We start from the raw sequence: 19,550 nt of genomic DNA on the forward strand, positions 1-19,550 counted from the left end.
ACAACAATAAACCACACCTCGTAGGCTGCACACTACCAAAGGGGCTGAATCTTGTCTTTTCTTCTTTCTCTGTCTTCTTTGTTTACGTTTAACATTGTAACTCTTTATATTAACTTTACTTTAATGTGTGTGGAGACAACCTGCCGTGATTTCTCCCTTGCCGAGCTCTGCCAGGCGGTGTATCATTAAAAGGGTACCGTGTAGAAACAAAAACAATGAGCCCGAAAAGATAGGTAGGAACCAAAAATAAATAAATGTATTAACTGACGTGGGCAGTTACACTCCCACCAAATCACAAGTGATTTCTTAGAACGACTTATGGGAGACATATACTGTATATGAACGTCTAAACGTTTAAACGTTTAAATATTAACATGTAACAAATCAATAACAAATTGATAAGGCCAGCTAATACACTGAGAGTGATAATGGTACACAGTGGTCTTTAGTCTGCTTCTAACAGTGTGACTGTCTTCTGAATGGGCCTCTCCAGGTAGACTGGTTTGGAGGTGCGTCTTCCCATTTTATCCAGCGCTGAATCACTGAGTAACAGCTTGAGTGTTCTCACTCTTCCATCCTTCCCAGAATGAACTTGCATGACCCTTGCCAACTTCCGCTTGTTCCGTGGTATCCCATCCTCCTTCAGAAGAACAATGTCATTGACCTGTGCATTTCTGCGGTCCTTGGTCCACTTTTGCCTGTTTTGGAGATTTAGGAGATACTCCTTCTTCCAACGTGACCAGAAGTTGTTGGCCAGGAGTTGAACTCTACGCCATCTCTTCCGGAGATAAAGGTCTTCCCTGATGAACTTCCCAGGGGGAGGCGCTATGATTGTGGACTTCATGGTCAGAATGTGGTTTGGTGTCAATGGCTCTGGACTGGATGAATCATTCAGGTTGTCCGTGGTCAGCGGTCTGCTATTAACTACTGTCATGACCTCATACAAGAATGTTCGTAGAGAGGAGGAGTCAAGCTGTTTGGCAGACTGTTCCAGGATAGACATCAAAACACTCCTGATGGTGTGGATCTGTCTTTCCCAGACTCCGCCCATGTGGCTTGAGCTTGGGGTGTTAAAGATGAACTCACATCCCCTTTCCTTGAGTTCCTCTTGATCCATCCCTTTCAATGCCTCCGCAAACTCTCGCCTTGCACCGACGAAGTTCATCCCCTGATCGCATCTTATCTGCCGCACTGCTCCACGAATGGCAATGAATGAACGCAGGGCATTAATGAATGCATCAGAGGTCAAGTCATCAAGCATTTCAATGTGAATTGCTCTGGAGCACATACAGGTGAGTAACAGTCCGTACCTCTTTAACTCTTTTCTTCCTTCCTTGATGTAAAATGGACCGAAACAATCCAAACCACAGAAAGTGAATGGCGGTGTAGCTTCAGTTCGGTCTACAGGAAGGTCTGACATCCTTTGTTGCTCCATACCTCTTCTGTATTTCCTGCACTTAGTGCACTTGTAAATGTGGGATGAGACCAAGTTGCTGCATCCAAGGATCCATATGCCATTGGCACGGAGCTCATTCATGGTCATTCCCCGGCCTTGATGGTGTACTCCTTCGTGATAGTGCTTGACCAGTAATGATGAGATGTGACTGTCTCTTGGAAGAACCGCTGGATGCTTTACATGTGCATGTAAGGCAGCGTGAGTCAAGCGGCCTCCAACTCTGATGATACCTTGGTCATCCAGGAATGGATTTAATTTATACAGCTTGGACTTTGGTTGTGTCTCCTTGTGATGCTGAAGACACTGGATTTCTTGAGACAGGTTTGTTTCTTGAACCATTTTTATTATGGTTATCTGTGCTTCTCTCCTTTCCTCTAAACTGGTGGCTTCACAGGACCGTGGCTTCTGGCCTTTGACTTCTCTAACAAGGCGCTTTAATCTAGCAATGGCCTTCACCAATCTTGACCAATCAGAGAACTTGTGTAGGCGATCCAAGAGTGACCTCACCTCCTTTGCCTGCGTGTCATGAACTTGAGCCTTCTTGAGCTCTGGGTCATCACTTGGGATCTCTCCCACCTTGACATCTTCAGTTGGTAACTCTTTCTGCCAAAGCAGGTCTGGGCCTGTGAACCAGTTAGATGTTGACAGCTGGTCAGCTGAGAGGCCTCTTGAGGCGTGATCTGCTGGGTTTTCCTCCGAAGTCACGTACCTCCATTGCACAGACTCTGTGCTTTGTTTGATGCGTTCCACGGGATTAGCTACAAACACATGGAATCTTCTGGCTTCGTTACTGATGTAGCCTAGAACAATCTTTGAATCTGTCCAAAAGACTTCATGCATGCATTCCACTTCAAGTTCTCCTTTGAGCATGTCACTGACTCTGACTGCTACTACAGCCGCCGACAGCTCTAGCCTCAGTATGGTGGTCACCTTAATGGGAGCAACTCTTGACCTCCCCATGACTAGAGTACAGTGCACTTCTCCCGATGTACTGATCGCTCTGTGATACGAACACTCTCCATATCCCGACACACTGGCGTCGGAGAAATGATGCAACTCATAGTGCAGAACCTTGAAATTTGGTGGAACGTAGCACCTCTGGATCTTCACCCCACCCAGGTTTTTCAGGTCTAGGAGCCATGATTCCCACAGAGGTCGCAGGTCGTCAGGTAAGGTGTCATCCCAACTTAGCTTGTCGCGACACATCTGCTGGACAATCCTTTTCCCGACCAGAATGAAAGGTGCCACAAATCCCAGCGGGTCAAATATTGAGGCAACCGTGGACAAGACTCCTCTTCGGGTGAGTGGGTTCTCTTTGACGACTACTCGGAACTGGAACTCATCTGAGGTCACACACCACTGAACGCCAAGCGCTCTTTCCATATGATATTCACCCAACGCCATGTCCAGATCTTTGGCAGCCTCAACACATTCCTCCTTAGGAATTGCGGCCATGACTTCCTCACTATTTGAGATGAACTTATGCAGCCGGAGTTTGCCTGTGCTGCAGAGTTCTCTTGCTTCCCTAACTAGTTGGATGGCTTGGCTTTGAGATGTGACACTTGCTAGCCCATCGTCAACGTAAAAATTCCTTCTGATGAACTGGATGGTGCCTTCACTGAATCTTCCCCGTCCTTCATCAGCAAGATGTCTTAGTCCAAAGTTGGCGCAGCCTGGGGAAGAAGCCGCACCAAACAGATGAACTTTCATTCGGTAGATAGATGGTTGAGCTTCCAGATTTCCATCCTCCCACCAAAGGAAACATAGGTAATCTTGGTCTTCTGCTTTGACATAGAACTGATGAAACATGCACTCGATGTCACACATTATTGCCACAGGGCCTCTACGAAAACGACAAAGGACTCCGACCAAGTTGTTTGTCAACTCAGGACCAGTTAGTAGGTGGTCGTTCAAAGAAGTCTGCTGAAACCTTGCCGAACAGTCAAAGACGACGCGGATTTTTCCAGGCTTCTGTGGATGATACACCCCGTGATGGGGAATGTACCACACAGGAGTCTTGTTGATATCTTCTTCAGGAACCCTTTTGGCGTCTCCACAAGCTATGATGTCATCCATGAAGGTTTTGTAGTCCTTGTAGTACTGTTCGTTCCTTTTCAGCTTCCTTTCTAGGCATCTGAGACGATGGACGGCGCATACCTTGTTGTTTGGTAAGTTAGGTCTCTCCTTCTTGAAAGGTAGCGGCATCTCATAGTCACCGTCATCATTGAGCCTGATGCTCCCTTGCATCTTTGACAGGAATCTGAGGTCTTCTTGGGAGATGCTTGTATCACCTGAAGTTCTTTCCACGAAGTCGGACTCCAGGACCTTAATGACATCTACAGGTGAGACTACTTCCTTGATCAGCGTTCTGCAGACATAATGCACTTCACTTGTGACATCTGAAGCCAACTGACAATCTGGAATGACTTGTTTCACAACAACTTGGTGACTTACTCCTATTGCATCTCCATAATCAAGACGGAGGTTGCCATAGCCTACTATGCTCCAGCCCAAGTCTGTTTTCAGTCCGAATGGCTGATTTCCTTCACCAGGCAGCACCTGTCTTGGAACGAGAGCTTGAGGACAGTTGTAGCCAATTAACAAGCCAACGTCACAACTTTGTTGAGGAGCTATCTCAGCTGCAATGTGTTCAAGGTGAGGCCAGACTTTAGCCGTCTCTGGTGTGGGAATATGTTCTCTGTTTGCAGGTATAAAGTCTCTCGTATATGTCACCGGCAGAGGTATTACCTTGTCCGAGTAGAATCCTCTTACTTGCAGACCAGTAACTCTTCGACATGGCACAATGGTGTTCTTTGAGGCCATGGTGGACAGCTTTAACTGAACTGGTTCATTTTTTGCGTGCAGAGCCCTTGCAGTTTCTTCAAGGAGAAAGGTTGTGTCACTCTGTGTATCTAGGAGTGCATACACAAGAATTTCACGATCAGGCTCACTTGTGGCTGACACCCACACTGGGATGATAGTGGATGTATGAGTGTCTTTAATGTTCTGTATGACTCTGTTTGACGTTGCCTCAAATGAGGGTCTCATTGCTCTGTCTTGTTGCCGTTCAGTGCTTCTGTCCTTTAGCTTGTCATAGTCAACTGCGCCATTAGCTTTTGTTAGCACCTTTGTTTCTTTAGTGCGATTATCATGGAGGCAAGTCGGATGTTTCTTCTCACATATATTGCAGGTCTGTCTCCTTTCACATTCTTTCGAGCGATGACCGGATTGCAGACAGCCGAAACACAACTTGTGTTCCTGGACAAACTTAACTCGTGCAGAGACGGTTTCATCCATGAACTTGTAACACTTGAGTAAATTGTGACCTGCCTTCTCACAGAATACACAACTTATAACAGCAGTCCTTTCACCTGCATTTGTTGCAAGCACCTTTGCTCCTGGACCTCTGTTCCTTGAGACCTTGATCTTCTCACTTTCACTTGGCTTTAGAGCATGGAGAGACGTTATTGGGTTGCAAGCGATTCTGGCTTCACGTGTGACGAATTCAACAAAGCTGCTGAAGGTTGGGAACTCATGACTTTGCTCTTCTACGTCCATGACCTTCCTATTCCATCTAGAGGTCAGCCAATCTGGAAGTTTAGTGAGTATCTTCTGATTCTCACTACAGTCGTTGAGCACTTCAAGACCCTTGATTTGAGACATGGCTGTCTCACAGCTGCGGAGAAAGTCAGCAAGTTCTTGAAGTTCTACACTGCTCTTGGAGTTTAACTTGGGCCATGAATCAAGCTTGTCCCTGAAAGCTTTGGCGATGAGGAATGGATTGCCATATCGCTCTTCGAGGATGGTCCATGCTGCATGGTAGGCAGACTCTGTGCCTAGCAGGAAGTAGCTTTCTATGGCTTTCTTGGCTGTGCCACTCACATACTTTCGCAGGTAATATATCTTTTCTTCACCTGGTATGTTCTTCCTGTCAATTAGTGTCTGGAAGGAAACCTTCCAATCATTAAACCTGAGTGGATCACCACAGAATGTTGTTGGTTCAGGTATGGGAAGACGACTTGCACTGATGGACTCTGCAAACACTCTCACAAGAGCTGCTGTGCTATCTTCTCTCCCTAGCAGTGCCATAGCTTGTGGTGGAGGCTGATGTTGAGACAGGTTACTTTCACCTTTAATTTCTTCCTTCAATTTCAGAGAGACATGTTGATGGAGCAGTTGATCTATATCATCATCTGACCATTCATTTTGCTCATACACTTGCTGTCGTGCTTTGGTAGCCCTTAACTTCTTTACTGTTTCCAATCGTTCAACTTCTCTTCGCTTGGCCTCTAGCACTCTTTGCATCTCTGCATTTTCAGCCTCAAGTCGTTCAAGTTCTTTGATATGATGTTCTTTCTCTAACAGTACCTGCAATTCAGCTTCATTGGCGGCGACTTCAGCAGCAGCTTCTTGTCTGTGAGCAGAATACTGGCTTGAACGTCTGGATGTGACCCTTGAGTTGCTTCGAGAATGAACCGAAGACCTGGCGAACTTGGATTTGGTATGGTGAGAGATACTTGTTCTATCTGATGCTGCAGACTTAAACACAGATTCTCCATCTCTCTCTTTCTTGTCTTGTTTTTTAATCTCTTGATCTTCATCAGCTTCGGTGGTTAGATGACCTTTAGCAGCTTTAATTATTGTCTTTGTTACTGCTTCACAGGTGTCGATTCTACGACGTGTGTCCTGATCTGGAATGTCAATGCGTCTCAGCTCTTCATAAACATCATTCAGTTCCCTTGCACCATTGTTTACCTTAGTGATGTGTTCATGCAGCGGGCTGTTTGAGCAAGCTCCACTCAGCACTCCTTTAGCATCCTTGATGATTGTCTTCCACTTATTGTAGCTCTTAATGAAACGGTGTTCAACCCTTTTGACTTGCTCTTTGTGCGATTCTTGGCCTTTTTCCGTCAGCTTGCGAGCTCTTTGACTTCTTTGTGGCTCTGGCGAAGAAGTGTGGTAAGCAGCTTCGATGCCTTCCGATGCTTGTGGCTGCATGTCTGTCTCATGCTGCTGTATGTCTTCACCACCACCATTTCTGTCACTCTCAGAAAAGGATTCAATGTCTGACATTTTACCTTGATTAAATCAGTTAGATTAAATGTTATACAACTCTTAGCTTTGTAGTAACCTTATTGAATGGCCAAAATAACCTAAGCGTAGCTGAATCAACACTCAGTTTTAAGTTAGAAATGCAATAAATCCTTGCAATGCACCTTTAAATTACTGTGGCGCTGTTATATCTTAATATTAACACTACTTATTTTAACAGAAATTTTACAGTGTAACTGTCGATAAACGCTATCTCAATATCAGCGCGATTTGTATCAATGAACGTCAACGGACTTCAACGATGAAAGGTAAGTAAACAACAACAACTTGAAAATGTTTCAGTCTCTTGTGCAAAGCACTCAAAGTCTCTTATTTACACAAAATTCACACTAGCGGCACCGTAACCCTCCCGCAGCTGCTTCCTTGGTTGCTGTGAGGACGGCAATAAACGATGCACCCGCGACGTGGAAAGGCTTCATCCCGACCATGGATCACTGTGCTCTAGCGACGTTTCCTCGGCTACTCACGCGAAGCAGTCGAGTTCTCACTGTAGCTCCTCTCGGTAGTAAAGCATGAGGCCCGAGATCATTTTATGAAACAGGGTTTATTCAGTCATCAAGCGACCCAGACAGACCCGTGAGAACTGAAGCAAAGGAAGTAAACAAACAATCACGTAAACGAATATGCTGATGCAGAGCTCGTAGCTTAATGTAATTACACAATACAACAATAAACCACACCTCGTAGGCTGCACACTACCAAAGGGGCTGAATCTTGTCTTTTCTTCTTTCTCTGTCTTCTTTGTTTACATTTAACGTTGTAACTCTTTATATTAACTTTACTTCAATGTGTGTGGAGACAACCTGCCGTGATTTCTCCCTTGCCGTGCTCTGCCAGGCGGTGTATCATTAAAAGGGTACCGTGTAGAAACAAAAACAATGAGCCCGAAAAGATAGGTAGGAACCAAAAATAAATAAATGTATTAACTAGGGTTGCAAAGGGGTGGAAAATGTCCGGTAAATTTCCGGTAAATTTCCAGAAACTTTCCATGGGAAGTTAAACTGGGGAATTTTGGAAATATTCCAAATTAGAAACTTTCCATGGGAATTATGGGAATTATGGGAATTATTGGGAATTTATGGGAATTAACTGGAAATTGGGGGTAATTTAAACAAACTGTATCATATCCAAACATAAATGTAAATATTTTTTGTCATAAGCAGACATCCATGCAAAATAATACAAAAACATGACATTTCAAAAATAGCTTTCATTTAGCACCTAACTTACCAGATAGTTAGCTACTGTATTAATACATTTTTATTTAATATTTGCAAGTTAAACATTAATAACGTTATAGATCAAATATATTTACCCCATGATATTATCAAAACTTACTTGACTTTATATAGTCCGCGGGCTCAAATGTGTGGCTTCAATAGTCTTGTGCTTTGAGCTCAAAAGTGTGGCCTCCAGGCTTCATGTAGGGGGCGTGGCCTCAATAGCCCTGCAGTAAGCAGTGTGCTGTGTGCATGTGATTGAGGAGTGTACTTGCATTAAATCTGGTTGTTTTAGCCAAGACTATGCTACAATATATTCCCCCCAACTATATTTAAGTTCCCTGTTAAGGGCCAACCTTCAATTTTGTAAATTTCTTATTTATTCCTGTTTATTCCCATATATTCCCGTTAATTCCCGTTAATTCCCATATATTCCCGTTAATTCCCATGGAAAGTTTCCAACTTTGAAAATTCCCGGAATTTTGCAACCCTAGTATTAACTGACGTGGGCAGTTACACTCAACCCCAGTGTGGGTCTCACTTCCTAACTACATAACACAACGTAACAATCGGCTGCTACATCTACGTGTAGATTAAAATCACCAGTTATTAAAATCCTGTTGTAGGTGGTGTGAATGATTGATAAGAATTCAGAGAATTCACTGATAAAAGAGGTGGAGTACTGGGGGGGTCTGTAGACCGTTATGCAGAGAGTAGGAGGGCTGCTAAAAACAAAGGCATGATGCTCAGATGATGAGTAGCTGTTTGAGGACATTGTGGTTCTTGTTATGGATGCAGTTCCTCTACCTTTTTTGATTTGGTGGGGAAGCCTCAGTGAGACAACAGGTGCATCGGTGTCAAGCCATGTCTCTGTAAGGAGAATACAGTCAAGGTTTTTATCTAAAATTAAATCATTTATGATAAAAGATTTGTTTAAAAGAGAGCACACGTTCAGCACAGCCATTTTGATGTCTGTGCTGAACGTGTGCTCATCATGGCATTTTACAGGAATGTTAAAAACACTTTTGGGTCTAAAAACATTGCTGGGTTTCAACTGTCTATGTTTAATGATGGTTTTGATGGTGTGAATGTCCTGAGGTTCTGGTGGCAGAGAGAGGCCTACTGATGGAGAGGTGTATATGGTGTGGGTGTAACGTGTAGTGGGGGAGGGTGGGGTGAGTGAGGGGCAGAGACTCTGTGTGCACATGTTTTAACAGTGAGTCAGGAGGTGGCTGAGGTGCAGGACCGGACAGTCAGGTTGATGTTTACTGATAAAAGCCGTGAACCCTCCTGATCTGGGTGGAGGCCGTCCCGTTTAAAAAGGTGAGGCCTGTTTAAAAAAGCTGCAGAACTGTCAACAAACGGGATACCTTTGGTCAGGCAGTACCCCTTCAGCCACAAGTGCAAGTGACAAAGGCGGCTGGTGGTGATGTCACCCTACCAAGGTGAGGGAAGCGGGGCGGCGTTAATTAGCTGCTTCCCCATGTCCAGCAGGCGATCCACCAGGGAGACGAAATCCTGTTTGAGGACCTCCGACTGGTGGTTTTTGAGGTCGTTGATGCCAGCCTCCAGGACAGCGTGGAGGCCGAGTTGTGTTGTGCACTCAGCTGGAGGGCAGAGGACCTGGCTGACGCGGGCTCCAGGGTGGCAGAAGGTCCACCGCCACGTGCCTGACCATGGAGGTCCTGATAACCAGCACCGAGGGGATGCGCCGCTCTGCTGGCTGCCTGGAGGTGCGGCGTAGGCGGGACGGAGCCTGAGGTTCAGGTTGGTGGCGCCGGGCCGCGGAGATGGAGGGGAGGGGTCAGGCTGGACGAGTGGACCCCAGATCCTGGACTGGTGAGAGCCACGACCAGCTGGATGGACAGGTCCCTGGACAAAGCTGGACAAAGCACCCACGTGGGGGAAATCCTGCAGGCTTAGGATGTCAAACCTGTTATCCAGTGGCAGATCTGGAGGAGGAGGAGGAGGGGATGGATGAGCCCCAGCACCCCTGTGCACCTTTGACCAGGTTTTCAGTCTCCAAAACTAATGCAATGCATTTCTAGATTTTCTTCATGAGGATATGCAAATAATATTGCATTCAAAACGTACATTATAGCACAACGCTATATAACCCAAGATACATATTCACAAGCAGTCACATACCATGGTATTAAGCAATTAATTTGTGTTTTATTAGGAACAAGTGTGAGTGACAAGAACACTGTGTTCCCTCCCTCTCCTCTCATGTTCTCCCCTTCTTCTTCTCTTATGTTCTCTCTCTTGTCTCTCCTGTTCTCTCCCTCATCTTCTCCATTCTCCCCTTTCCTGACTCCTGGACTTCCCTTCCTCATCCTATAAAGAACTCAATGTTAATATTCCTGAACATGGAAGTGTTTTTACATATTTTATGTAAACTTAGAACAAACCTCTACAGCCTTGATTTTGATGAGGAAACATTCATTTCTTTTGTTGTTCTTTTATCTACTTTTCATTCATTATTTCACATATATTTTGTTGTTCTAATCTGTTTTAACTAATCTTTCATCCTAGCCTTTATCGTACTCGATATTATTATTTTATTCCTCTTATTATTTAAGATTTTAATAGATTTATTGCATTTCATTGTCTTCATTTCTATTCTTTTCTAGTTTCTGAGAGCAGTAACAGGGATGAGTTGATGTAGGGGATTTTCTTCATTGAAAAGAAGGTTTTAAGCTCCAACAAATAGCTTTAAGTTACGTAAATGAACACCTACATGGCATTAATGCAAGAATATGTACTACTATAAAACTGAATTGGTGCATTTATGGATTGACAGCTTTCTTTTTTTTTTTTTGTCATTTACTTTTTATTGGTTTTTGATTTTACATGTAAACAAACAAACAAACCAAACAATCAACATGAAGACCTATAGACGAGTACAAAAGTATCAAGGGGAAAGTAAAAGCGTACACAAGGGGACTGGTAGACACCTCCAGACGAGGAGGTGAGAGAGAAATAAAAATAAAAATAAAAAATAAAAAATTTGAATACGTAAAAGTATTCTGATGGTCCAGTCTGAGATTACCTGAAGTCCGGTTTTATGGTAGAGACATATGTAATCCATTTTTGCCAATTATCAATAAATACCTCTTTTTGTGTTCTTAAATTAAAAGTAATTCTTTCCATTACAAAGATGCTGTACACAGTATCAATCCATTCATCTACGCTAGGTGCCTCCCTTTTCAGCCATTTCTTTGTTATTGATTTCTTACAAGCCACCAGTAATATTCTCAGCAAATATTTATCTTTGTTCCTCCACTCCAGTTCCTCTAGATCCACCAAATATAACAATTTGAAGCAAAAAGTTATTCTTGTTGAAAACACAGTCTCTAGAAATTAATGTACGTGCAACCAAAATGGGGTCACAACAGGGCAACACCAGAATATATGGTAGTGATTCGCCTCTTTGCTTCCACAACCTCTCCAGCATTCTGTCTGACTGGAGTATGATCTCTTTTGATATGGAGTGCAGAAATAGCGGATGACATTTTTCCATGTATATTCTCTCCAAAGTGGAGAATTTGTTGTTTTCCATTGTTGTTTAAAAATTTCCCTCCAGTTCTCCTGAGAAATTATAATGTTGCCTTCAGTTTCCCATCTTGATTTTACATTAGCTGTATTTTCTTTGTTAAAAGATTGAAGACTTGTGTATAATTTTGAAATTATCTTGTTATAAGGTTCATCTTTATATGCTTTTACAAATATCTGTAGAATATCATTTTCAGGTTCACAGTTTTTTATAATTTTTTTCCCGACATAGTCTCTTAACTGTAGGTACCTGAAGAGGTCTTGGTTCTGTAGACCAAATTTATCCTTAAGATCTTGGAAACTTCTTACCGTACCTTTACTTATTAGTGAATAGTATGTTGTAAGTCCTAAGGAGGTCCATTCCTTGAATCTATGGTCATGTTGACTAGGTGTAAATTGGGGGTCATAAGCAAACCATTTTAAGATTTCGAATGTCTTTTTTAAATTGAATTGTTTTAATACATCACCCAAAAGCTTTAATGAATTAGTGATCCATGGATTATCTTGATCAGTAAGGTATTTGTGTAGTGATGGATCCCCAATCAACGCAGTGACTGGAAATCCTTTTCCCATTGTTTGTTCAATATTTTTCCATCTGGCCTTGTAACTAGGAGTACACCAGCCTATTAAAGGCCTAAGTTGGGCTGCATTGTAATAGTCTTTCAGAACAGGAAGGGCTAGTCCTCCTTTTTCTTTTGAAAGCTGGAGTATCTTATATCGTATCCTGGGTTTTTTCCCAGCCCATATGTATCTAGAAATTAATCTATCCCATTCTTGAAATTGTTTTTCTGGTGCTTCTAAGGGCAATGACTGAAAAAGGTAAAAAACCCTTGGCAGGACATTCATCTTGATGGATTCAATACGTGAGCTAAGGCTTAGATATGGTATCAGGCTCCATCTATGAATATCCTCCCTGATTTCCTTAATAAGAGGTTTATAATTGATTTCTGCTATTCTTGACAGATCTTTAGGGATATGAATTCCTTAGTATTTTATAGATTTTTCATCCCAATTTAGCTGATATTCCTGACGGAGATCAGTAGGGGGGTTGTAGTTGAAACTAAGGATCTGTGTTTTTTGAACATTTAATTTGTAACCTGAGAAAGCGCCATACTCATTTAAACATGTCATTAATGCTGGTAGGGATCGTGTTGGATTACTTAGATAAATTAATACTTCGTCAGCAAATAACGCCAGTTTCTGATCATCTACCATTTTTATCCCCTCAATTGCTTCATTTTGTCTTATTCCTTGAGCTAGAGGCTCAATAAAAATAGCAAAGAGAAGAGGGCTCAGTGGGCATCCTTGTCTCGTTGAACGTTCAAGTATAAATGATTCTGAGAGTTCTCCATTAATCTTCAGCCGTGCTGATGGGTTTTTGTATAATGTTTCTATTGTTTCTATTATTGTCTCATTAAAGCCAAATTTTTCCATTACTTTGAAAAGGAAGGTCCATCTGACTGAATCAAAGGCTTTTTCTGCATCCAAGCTCACTATCATAGCCTGGAGATTGTTTTGGGTGGTATGTCTAATGATCTGTAGTGTACGTCTTACATTGTCTTGGGTTTGTCTACTTTGAATGAACCCTGTTTGATCCAAATGTATAATTTGTGGCAGAATCTTGTCAAATCTTTTAGCAAGGATCGAAGTGAACAACTTGTAGTCTAGATTTAGTACGCTAATTGGCCTGTAATTAGTGCATTCTGATTTATCCTTTCCTGGTTTTGGAATAACCGATATTGTCGCTTCCCTCCAGGAAATTGGAGTCTCTTTTGTCTGCAAAACCCAATTAAATGTTTTCACTAATATAGGTGTCAATACATCTCTTAGAATTTTGTACCATTGTGCTGTGTATCCATCAGGACCTGGGGATTTATTTGTTTTCAGTCTTGTTATGGCGTTTTTGACTTCTTCTGTTGTTATCACTGACGTTAATGTATTATTTTGAGTTTCAGAAAGGACTGGCAGATTCACTGATTTCAAAAAATCATCCATTTTGCTGTCATTATCCACCTGGGGTTGAGTGTATAGTTTTTCATAAAAGATTTTAAAACAACTTTTAATATTATCAATGTCATGGTATATTTGTTTAGTCACTGGGTCCTTTATGGAGTAAACTGTATTATCTGCTTGTTGTTTTCGTAATTTAAAGGCAAGGAGTCGAGCATGTTTACTGCCTCCTTCATAGTATTTTTGTTTGGTGTACATTAATTTTTTCTGAATTTCCTGTGCGTATATTTCATCTATTTCATTTTTTTTCCTTTTCATCTCTATTTTTATATTTGAGTTTAATGAGTTTTTATGCCGGTGTTCCAATATTTCTAGTTCGTTATGGAGTTTATCCAGTTTTTCCTTCCTGCGTTTCTTAAGTAGGGATGTCATGGCGATTAATTTGCCCCTCATTACTGCCTTGCATGCGTCCCAAAGCACAGTCGGTGACACCTCTCCGTTATCGTTAAATTTTAAATATTCCTCTATTTCGTTTGTTAAATGTTCCACCGTGTCTTTATTTAAGATACTGGAGTTAAGTTTCCAGAGTGTTTCTTTACGTCTAGTCCCTATGTTTACTGACATATAAACTGGGCAATGGTCTGATACATCCATACATCCTATGTGACATTTTTCGACCCACTGTTTGTCCTTTTTAAACATCAGGAAATAGTCGATTCTTGAGTATGTCGAGTGTGGGGAGGAGAAGTAAGTATAATCCCTAGTTGTCAAGTTATTTTCTCTCCATACATCAACTATATCTAATTCTGCCATTAAGGTGCGTGTTTTTTTAGCAGTGTTGTTGGGTTTGTGCATTCTGGTACCAGAGGAGTCCATGTTTGGGTTTAAAGTTAAATTGAAGTCTCCTCCACAAATTGTTATTCCCTCTGATTCCATCATTATTTTGTCAAATATTTGTTGATAGGACTCCCACCCTGACCCTGGCGGTGCATATACATTACACAGAGTTATTAAAATCCCATCAATCTTGCCCTTAATCAAAATAAATGTGCCTTCCTTGTTTGTTATTTGTGATAGATGTTCATAAACAATGTTCCCTGAAATCAAAATGGCCACACCTCTGTTGTGTTTTGATCTATTCGAGGATGAGAACACATGCTTAAAACCTTTCCTTTTAAGTTTATTGTGTTCTATTTGTGTGAGATGTGTCTCCTGTAGGAAAGCTATATCTATTTTTTCTCTCTGTAATTTAGTTAAAATTTTGGTCCTCTTAGCCGGTTTAAGAATCCCGTTAACATTCAGAGTAATTATTTTCACCATTTGTCTGGTGGATTAAAGTAATTTAAAACCTCCCCATGTACAGTCCCTGACAAAAGTCTTGTCACTTATCCATTTTGTAGAAACAACAGTTTATAACCTGACTTTTAATTAATCCATTGGTTTTAGAAATGGCTCATATGAAAGCTAAAACCCTCCCAAATTATGTTTGATATACTAAAATAAATTTGCTTCACTGAAGAAAGATTGATCATTTAATGAACACAGAAAGGTCAGATTTTGGCAAGACAAAAGTCTTGTCGCCTACAGAAAGTAATGTGAAAATTGAACAAATCATTTACTTCAAATACAAAAATATGATGCATAACATCAGTGAATTAAGTACTGGTGCTGTGAGATCCATATTTAATATCTTGTATGACTTCCATGAGCTTGAAGGACTGCATCCATGCGGTTTGACAATGATTCATACAATTTATTGATGAAGTCATCAGGAATAGCAAAGAAAGCAGTCTTACATGCCTCCCAGAGTTCATCAAGATGCTTTGGTTTCGTCTTCCATGCTTCCTCTTTCATTCTTCCCCAGACATGCTCAATGATGTTCATGTCTGGTGACTGGGCTGGCCAGTCCTGGAGCACCTTGATCTTCTTCGCCTTGAGGAACTTTGATGTAGAGATGGAAGTATGCGATGGAGCACCATCCTGCTGCAAAATTTGACCCCTTTTATGGTTGGGAATGTAAGAGGTAGCTAATACTTCTTGATATTTTACGCTATTGATATTGCCTTCCACCCTGCAAATCTCTCGCACACCCCCATACTGGATGTAACCCCAGACCATGATTTTTCCGCCACCAAATTTAACTGTTTTCTGGGTGAATCTCGGATCCATGCGAGCTCCAGTAGGTCTCCTGCAATATTTGCGGCGGCTGTGATGTAATTCAACCGAAGATTCATCTGAGAAATCCACCTTCGGAAAAATCATTACATCCAGTATGGGGGTAAAATATCAAGAAGTATTAGCTACCTCTTAGCTTTCATATGAGCCATTTCTAAAACCAATGGATTAATTAAAAGTCAGGTTATAAACTGTTGTTTCTACAAAATGGATAAGTGACAAGACTTTTGTCAGGGACTGTACTGTACTTCCTTCAGTTGTCATTGCAAAAGTATGTAGGTCTTCAGAACAGAAACAAAAGGGACAGAACAATGTCCCAACAGAAATACGACCAAAAACAGTCTCTTCCGTGAGTAGGGAAAACATTATTCCCTTTGAGTCCCTGTTGGTGGGTGGGGGGATATTCCTTCCCCGAAGGACGGGGCCCCCCCTAGGGGTGGAGTGGTCTCTTCCATTCCTCCTAGACATGTCCAACATTAGTCTAAATGTAATCCAGCCAGTCGGATGCTTTACTCTATACATTTAGTAGTGACCATGCAGTTTTGTAAGGTTAGGGAAGGCTATATTTTAAAGGGGTTTTGTCCTTGTGTTAATCAAAACTGGAAATTTCTTTGTCCTGAACGGTGTCCTTGAGTGTCTTTCACCCCAATCCCCTCCTTCACCTCAGCCTCTAACTCTTTTAGATTCAGTCCTGCATAGTCACTTATCTGTCTCATCAGCGCTGTGTTTCTCTCCTGAACTCCTGCAGCCTCTCCCTCACGCGTGTTGCCGTCTGGTTTCCGTCATCTCTGGAAGCTACGCGTTGCCATGGAAACGCGTTACGGATACATTCCTCCATGTTCATGTCCGATGTGACCCTCGGAGTCTCCACTTCTATTCCGTGTGCCCTCAGGGCGAGTGCCGCCTCCCGGGCGCTCTCGTAGGTCCGAGTCCCACTGCTCCAGTGGATGCGGATTCTTGCGAGAGGGGTCTGAAAACGTATTCCTTTTTCTTTTAAAGCCTTCTTGATTTCTTTATAGGCTCGGCGCTTAATCATTACTTCATTTGCGTAATCGTGGTAAAAAAAAATCTGTTTTCCTCCCACACACACCTTCTTTTTCCATGCTGACTTTAGCACCATCTCTTTGATTTCGAATCGTAAAAAGTTCACGATAACAGACCTGGGTGGAGAGTTTGAGTCGGGTTTTGCAACTAGTGCTCTGTGTGCTCTCTGGATCTCTAATTTGACTCCGTCTGGCAGGGCGAGTTCGGTGGTGAGCAGATTGTTGACAAAATCCACCATTGAAGTGCCTTCCGTATTTTCTGATACCCCATAGAGCCGTATGTTGTTTCTCCTGGATCTATTCTCTAAGTCGGTCAGTTTTTCTTGCATCTTACTGTGTTGATTAAGAAGCAACAGGAGGGCGTCTTTAGCCACCGAGCCGCTTGCTTCCAGATCTGATATGCGTGTTTCAGCCGCGCTGATAGCCTCACCTGGGGCTTGTAGAGTAGTGACAGTTTCGGTTAGCTTCTGGCTAATATCCTGTTTGAATGTAGCTAACTCTTCTCTTACGTCTCTTCTGAGGTCGGCCTGGAAATCTTTAAGAGTATTTTGCATCTCGCGTTTGAATTTCTGCAGGTTGTTGGTAACAGACGTTAATTCTTGAAGTATGTCGCCAACTTGAGTTTTCTCAGTTAGCTTCGTTTTGTCGCCATTTTCTTCCGCCTCGGAGTCCTCTGAGTCGGGTAAGGGTTGTAACGGCGTTTGCGTTATATTCCCTGCTTTCTGTGCACCTTTTTGCCCCTTGTTTGTCTTCGCTCCTTTCATGGCGACGAAACACAGCCTCTGAAGTATTAATATCTCGAGTATTATTAAGTTTTGCAGCCGACTGGTGTGGAGCTACTGTCTACTGCTGCATTCCACTATGCCGCCGTAACCGGAAGTCCATCGGATTGACAGCTTTCTGTTTCTGTCCTGTCACCTAATTACATGACAACTTGACTTGAGAAATAAGTCAGTCTTCTGCTGTCTTTTCCTTTTTGGCATTATTCACAAAAAGAATAATGATAATGTTGAATAATATCAAAATCAGTGGATGGCTCTAGAAAACTGTCAGTTACCATTAACTTTACTGGGCTTGCATTAACTTTGTTTGCCACCTGGCTTCCTTAATATTAGCTGACATGCCACAAAGTAAGACATAGTTTACAGAGAAAATTCTACATTATTAACTTGTTAGATTACTGTTTCATTCTTCTGCTCTGTTCGCTGTCTGCGGCAGCGAGTAACAGCAGCTTCGTGTTAGCATGTAAGTGTTTACTTTGCCGGGTGGCCAGGACGAGTGGGTTTGGTCAAATGGCTGTGATTGGCTGGATGGCTGTCAATCAATCTAACTTGACCAATGGGTTTTCATGTCTGGAGGACTGAGGTGGCGCTCCATTTCAGTACGCTGGCACACTGACAGGGCGGGCAAATGGTTTAATATCTTAGGAAAAAGTGTGTGTGTGTGTGTGTGGGGGGGGGGGTGAAATCACCTTGTTGAAAAAGTGGGGGTGTTGCAGCACCCCCATCCCCCACGGGTGTGACACCCATGGAATGAACACAGTTCTTCTATTTATTTCTAATCATTCTTACATTTGACTCTTTTATTTCTATTTCTATATATTTACTGTGAATATTCACATGTTAACTGAGCTGAACTAAAAAGATCCAGAGTCCATTAAACAGTGAAGACAGTCCAGATGTTTGTCTCATCCAGATGTCCTCATGATGGGATCAGATCCACTGACAGACTGTGGACAGTCTGGAAGCCTCAATGTAACTCAGTGTTGTTTTCATTCATCTGCACATTCAACTAAACAAAGGTCTGAGAGAGATGATGAGAATGATTGTTTCCTGTCAGAGAAGTCAGAGAAGATGAGCTGAACTACTGATGTGGAGACAAAATGTCCAACAGGATGTGTCCAACTGTCCTCTCATCAAACATATCACCTTCATAGAAATGTCTTCTTCCATTATAACAGATTTTATTTATTTGTCTCATGACAGACTTAATAACTGTGGACTCTCAGAGAGTCACTGTGAAGTTGTGGCCTCAGCTCTGAAGTCCAACCCCTCCCATCTGAAACATCTGGACCTGAGTGGAAACAACCTGAAGGATTCAGGAGTGAAGCGTCTGTCTGCTGGACTGAAGAGTCCAAACTGTAAACTGGAGACTCTGAGGTCAGTTTTCATTTATTTTCGTATCAGGCTTCTGAAGAATGGAGATCCAGTTTAGATGAGTTCTCTTGTCAGGACTGTCAGATAGAAAAGGAGCTCAAAGAGTTTAAATGAAGGAGCATCATGTTCCTAAACATCAGCAGGTATCTCCTCAGTCATCGGTGGTGGGTCTGATCACAAACCAGATAAAGTCCAGTGTTCACATGTACATTAACAGGGTTCTTGGTGTCACTAATCATTCTTTCTGTCCATACTGTCTGTGGAGAAATCCCCTTATAGTCTGACTCCAATGAGTCATGTCCATATGACATGTGACTGTTGTTGGAAGACACACTTGAACATGTCCACTTGTCCTTTAACATTTGAATGACACAAACCTCCTGAGACACCAAATCCAGAAAGAAGAAGGTCCTGGAATCAAAGAACTAATCAACAGTTTGTAGTCCAACATGTGTGAGGAGGAGATATTGATCCTGTAATGAGGTCAGCAGCATCTTATCGATCTGTGTTGGCATGAATAGTTGTCTGAATGTTGTGCTGACGTTTGGATGATGTCTGTAGAAGGCTGACATGATGAAGTTCCACAATAACACAAGGACAAAGTTACTCTCCTTATTTTAGAGAACAGCTCATTGATCAGGACACATTTCAGACCTCAACACATCTGATTGATCATCAATCATTTCATCTTTTATTCTTTATTCAGATTGAAGAGCTGCAGTTTGTCAGAGATCAGCTGTGATTCTCTGGGACCAGCTCTGAAGTCCAACCCCTCCCATCTGAAACATCTGGACCTGAATGAAAACAACCTGAAGGATTCAGGAGTGAAGCAGCTCTGTGGTTTTCTGGGGAGTCCAGACTGTAGACTGGAGACTCTGGGGTC

At 42.3% G+C, this 19,550-nt stretch overlaps 1 protein-coding gene across 1 annotated transcript in view; it reads left to right on the top strand.

The window, feature by feature from the left end:
- LOC311500290 (NLR family CARD domain-containing protein 3-like) overlaps positions 1 to 19,550 on the top strand; it is a gene marked incomplete at its 3' end in the record, with an annotated part of 62,175 nt that overhangs the window by 24,505 nt on the left and 18,120 nt on the right. The window contains exon 5 of the mRNA XM_084561595.1: positions 18,497 to 18,670. Within this exon, the coding sequence (XP_084417721.1) occupies positions 18,497 to 18,670 (174 nt within the window). The remainder of the gene's footprint in view (positions 1 to 18,496; positions 18,671 to 19,550) is intronic.

Source organism: Chelon labrosus (assembly GCF_963514085.1).
Source record: "Chelon labrosus genome assembly, chromosome: 15".
Lineage (NCBI taxonomy): Eukaryota > Metazoa > Chordata > Actinopteri > Mugiliformes > Mugilidae > Chelon > Chelon labrosus.